Source organism: Nicotiana attenuata, unplaced genomic scaffold, assembly GCF_001879085.1.
Source record: "Nicotiana attenuata strain UT unplaced genomic scaffold, NIATTr2, whole genome shotgun sequence".
NCBI classification, from domain to species: domain Eukaryota; kingdom Viridiplantae; phylum Streptophyta; class Magnoliopsida; order Solanales; family Solanaceae; genus Nicotiana; species Nicotiana attenuata.
The window spans coordinates 607,262-612,214 of NW_017670282.1; the positions used below are offsets into that span (position 1 = coordinate 607,262).

A 4,953-nucleotide genomic window follows, 5' to 3' on the forward strand; every position below is an offset into this window, starting at 1 on the left:
TTGGGTGAAGCTGGATGGGCCAGCGCCCCCTGGGTCATCATCTATCTGCAAAGCTGCAAATCTGTTTGTGGACTGCATCATGACTACTAAACTTTGTTGGACACCTTTCCCCTTCATTGTTCCTCTATCATTTAGCATCTCATTTCCTTTGTTATTTGTCTGTTGCAAGTCACCTTCAAGTCTAGTTTGTTGAGGCACATCTTCCTCCCTTTTTTTTCTCTTTTGGCATCCATTTCATGTTCCTTCTGTGCTATTGCTTCCTATTCCAGGCTTCCTTTGGTTGAGCCTTTACTTCCACTGCCTTTTCCTGCTTCTCCTTGAGCCAACATTCGTTTGAATTATACCCAAATCTAATGCAATCACAATAGAACTTCGGCTTCCATTCATATTCAATTTGCTGAACTATTACTCCCCTCTTAGTTTGCATTTCAAAACTATCTGGTAGTGGTTGGGATATGTCAGTTTCCACCAACACTCTTGCATAAGACACCTTCTCCATTTCAGCAGTGATTTTATTTGCGTACAAAGGCTTCCCAACAACACTAGCCAGTTTACTGAGTGCTTCCGTAGACCAAAACCCCAGGGGTAGACTTGGAAATGTGATCCGCAAGGGTATCACACTCACACTCCCTGGATCGAAATTGAAATCCATTTCCCATTGTTGCAGAACAAAAGGCTTATTGTGATATGTATAAGGTCCAGCTTGGAGTACTAGGTCCCTATCTTCAGTATTTTCAAATCTAAAGATATAGTATCCATCCTCATGATACAGAATTTGAGGCTTTTCAACAAAATTCCACACATTTGTGACGTAGTTGTTCATTGCTTTCTCATAAGGGTTATCACCTAGCACAAACCCAATCAAAGTTGTACTCCAATAGATCTCCTGTTCCTTCGTGTCTTCGGCTTCAATTTGCACAACAAAAGTACCATCCCTCATAGCAGGTGGTACATAGCATAAAGACTTCCCCACTTGAGAGATCCGATCTTCTGCATGGCTTCCTTTCTCCTCTCAATTTCCACTGGAGGTGTCATATTTTGGCAGATCTGCCCTGAATTAACGTATGCTGAAAATTGCAATCGCCGATGGACTTGCGATGCTTCCATTGTTTCCTTCAGCAAGGTTGCTCTTCATTTTCTTCAATTTCCTCCCTAATTGGCTGGAATTTTTATGGCAAAAAGCTACCAAACGTTTCCGGCAGTAACCTCTGTTGAATACCTGTGTCCGGCGTCACAGTCATTCCGTCAATTTCCCCATCCTTAGCTGGTTTATGAAAAACTGTAGGTGCGCTTCCCATCCCTGATAACCAGCGACTAGGTTGAGTTTGAGCAGGTGTTTCCTCCTTTCCTTCATGTACCTTAGCTTCCGATGGAGATGGAAGCTTCTTCCTATGTCTAACCATGGCTGAAGCGCAAGTTAGCTTGACTTACTTAACATGCACCTGCAGAGCGGTTTTTCTCTTTTTTAAAAAAATACTTTTTCTACATGAAAAGAAAATACTTTTTTTTTGTTGAAATGAAAGAAAAAAAAAATTTCTACATCATGAAAAGAAAATACTCATTTTGTTGAAATTAAAGAAAATACTTTTTCTTTCTACATCATGTCACACCTCCTTCTTTACCTCGAAAGGGGTATATTAAGGGAGTTTTTCCAATTTAAGTGACAATCGAAACGGGATTATTTATCAAATTCAGAGTCGCCACTTGGGATAATTTATGGTGTCCCAAGTCACCGGTTTAAAATCCCGAATCGAGGAAAATTTTGACTCTTATTTATGGTCTGCGAACACAGAAATCCGGGTAAGGAATTCTGTTAACCCGGGAGAAGGTGTTAGGCATTCCCGGGTTCCGTGGTTTTAGCACGGTCCTTTAATCATACCTAGCTCAATTAAATTGTTTAATTACGTGTTTTAGAACCTATGTGCACTACCTTTTACCACTTTTATTTGAAACAAATCACGGCTACGTGTATTCATTTCGTTTAGCGCTTCAAAAATCATGTCACACGTACGTATACACAATTAATCACGCTTTTGCTAGTTAAGAAAATTCGGCCGAAGTTGCGCGAACGCATACCTCGATTTATTTTTAAAAAATCATAATTATGTCATGCGAACGTGTACACAATCACGATGATAAATTTAAAACGCGTCTAAAGCGTACTAATCATATTCATAATTCTTCCTAATCTTTGAGGTTATTGCGATGCCAAATATATGAACAAGATATTATTGGGGAGCAAATAGGCTAGCTAACATGATCTATTACTTGGTCGGATTCCTTATGGTACAAAACCCACCTTATGGCCCATTCTTATTCCTTGCCAAGAAAGAAACAACTCCAAATTTCCCATATACCCAATTAAAAGCATTTATTCAAGAGTCAAGACTACATACATCACAATCAAAAAAAAAAACTAATCAAAACAATTTAAATGAAAACTAAGACATGATACTCAAACAACGTAGAATCACAAATCAACCAACACACGCACCAAGTTATTGTAATAAAATGAAATGAGAATGAAAATTGAGAAATTGACCTTTTATTGCTGAATAAAGCTGAAAATTGCAAATCAATCGGGCTAAACAAGGCAACAATCCTTGAACCGAAACACTGAAATTCAAAACGGAACCTCAAATCGACACCGGAAAACTTGAAACCGGACGGAACTCAACCAAGCTCGGATTCAAACACTTCTCAAATTAACCGAGCTTCTTTACAGCCTCCTCTCAATACTCATAATAGCAAGATGCTTGAATCCTTATTAAAATTCTCCAAGCCTACGTGGAAGCCACCATAATCAAACTTTCCTTTCCTTGTTCAAAAATACAAACTGACTTTGTCCATTTCTCTGTTTCAATCTATATATAAACCCCATCTTCCAAGATTTGATGAAATCTTTTGACCCAAATCCTTGTTTCGCCTCAACATTGAATTATTCTGCGCTCCAGCATTGTTTTTTGCTGAGTTCAGATTTTCTCTCTGTTTCTTTGTGTGCAAGTAGCTTGCTTTGGAGTAAAGGGGAAATGGCTACTGATAATTTAAGGTGGTCTTGGACGTTCAAGGTTAGAGGAATGGCCAAGGTATTTCCCAATTGAGTTTCCTTCACAGAATCGTAAAAGAGATCCTCGATCTCTACGGGTGTTGCCGTTTTTTAGCTTAGAGTCTAGGTTTAGGAATTGAAAACTTAGGGTAGTATTTCTATAATTGGGTATTTTATATGGAAGTGGGAAGGGATGATGGCTATTGGATTAGAAGGAAATAGATGGCTAGGATTAAATCTTGCACTTAAGTGGGCTAATGAGTTGGGAAGAAAGGGCTAAGGGTAATTGGGTTGGACCATGTCTTTTGGGTTTGAATTTAGGTTAAAAAGATCAAATAGTACAATGTATCTATAAAAATGTAAAAATCACTATAAATTAAAATAAGCTAATATAAAACTAAATACTACGAGTGAAACTAATTTTTTTTGTATTTTCAAATGTTATAATACTATAAATATAAATATACTAATTGACTTTAACCTAACGATAAGAAATACTTTTTTGTAATTTTTTTTTTTGTGATAAAAACAAAGTAAAAGAGTCAAAACTATTTAAAATAGCGATATTAAACCTAAATTAAATATTTACGCTAAAATGTGTAAAAGCTTGGGGAGGGTAAAAAATTACATGTCTACACATCATAAAAAGAAAGTACTTTTTTTGTTAAAATGAAAAAAAATACTTTTTTATATCATGAAAAGAAAATACTCATTTGTTGAAATGGAAAAAAAACTATCTATAACATGAAAAGAAAGTACTATAAATAATAGTTTATTTAGGGTGGGTGTGGGGGGCGGGGGCGGGGGCGGGGGTGAGTGTGGGGGAAGGTGGGTAGGTGGGGTGAGGGATGGGGGTGAGGGTGAGGGTGGGTTGGGGTGGGGTGGGTAGGTGGCGTGTGGGAGTGGGTTGGTGAGGACGGGAATTGGGGTGTCTATTGAATCTTTCTCTCAGGTAGAAGGCAACATACACCTTACATTTTTTCTTTCTTTCTTTTTTTTTTTTTTTTGAACGAAATCAAGAAATTTATATTATAGCTAAATAGGGTTCAAAGCATTACAGCCATAGATAGTGTCACCTAGGACACATTTGTTACATAGCTTACTAAATTATTACAAGCAACACTACTTAAGTTTTTAACAAAAACTACTTTTTCCATTTGGTCCCTTCTCAAGATTGATTCCACAAAAAGAAGTGGTTGAACAAAAAGCTTTCTCTTAGTTGCTTTAGCCTCATTTTGTTTTGCCATCATGTGTGCTACTTCATTCCCCTGCCTAAAGTTGTGCCTCAGGATCACGTCCTTCTTCTGGAGCATTAACAACCTGCATGCAGTTATAATGTCGTTAAAGAGGTAATTTCCTTCATATATGCATTGTATTACCTGTATGCAGTCCGTTTCTATTTCAAGAGAAAATAGATTCCATTCTTTAGCAATGGTGAGTCCCTCAAGAAGAGTCAGTAGTTCTGATTCCAGTGCTCCATTTATATGGATTGCTTCTGTGAAGCCTATTATCCAACTCCCATTTGTGTTTCTGAAAATACCTCCCACGCCACTTGGTTGATATTTACTAAAGCTGGCATCAATGTTAAGCTTGTACCACCCCTTAGGAGGTTTATGCCATTTTACCTGAATGTGTTTCTTCTTTAAAGGCTGTTTGTATTATCAGCTAGAAGTTTGTATTCAAGGGCTCTTTGTATTATGAGATTTATATTAATAGTGTTGGAGCTATTATTATGGTTGTTGTTATTTCTATTAATCCATGTATTCCATAGGATAAAAGGGAAAAGGGTGTTCCAGTCAATCAAAGCATTATGAAGATTAACATTCAATTGCCTTACTTGGAGAAGCCAGTGGGTGCCATTACTATTATATTTAAACTGTCATCCCGCATTGTCCCAAAAAGAACTA

The 4,953-nt window shown here is 37.4% G+C and overlaps 1 protein-coding gene across 1 annotated transcript; it reads right to left on the minus strand.

Moving 5' to 3' along the window:
• Positions 1 to 250: 250 nt before the first annotated feature.
• LOC109237193 lies at positions 251 to 940 on the minus strand. The gene has a single exon (XM_019403463.1). The coding sequence runs from the start codon at positions 938 to 940 to the stop codon at positions 251 to 253; it is 690 nt and encodes a 229-aa protein (XP_019259008.1).
• Positions 941 to 4,953: the final 4,013 nt, after the last annotated feature.

What these genes read in the sequence shown, in the direction of transcription:
- LOC109237193 (XM_019403463.1), bottom strand. Translation starts at nt 940, where the DNA reads ATGAGGGATGGTACTTTTGTTGTGCAAATTGAAGCCGAAGACACGAAG.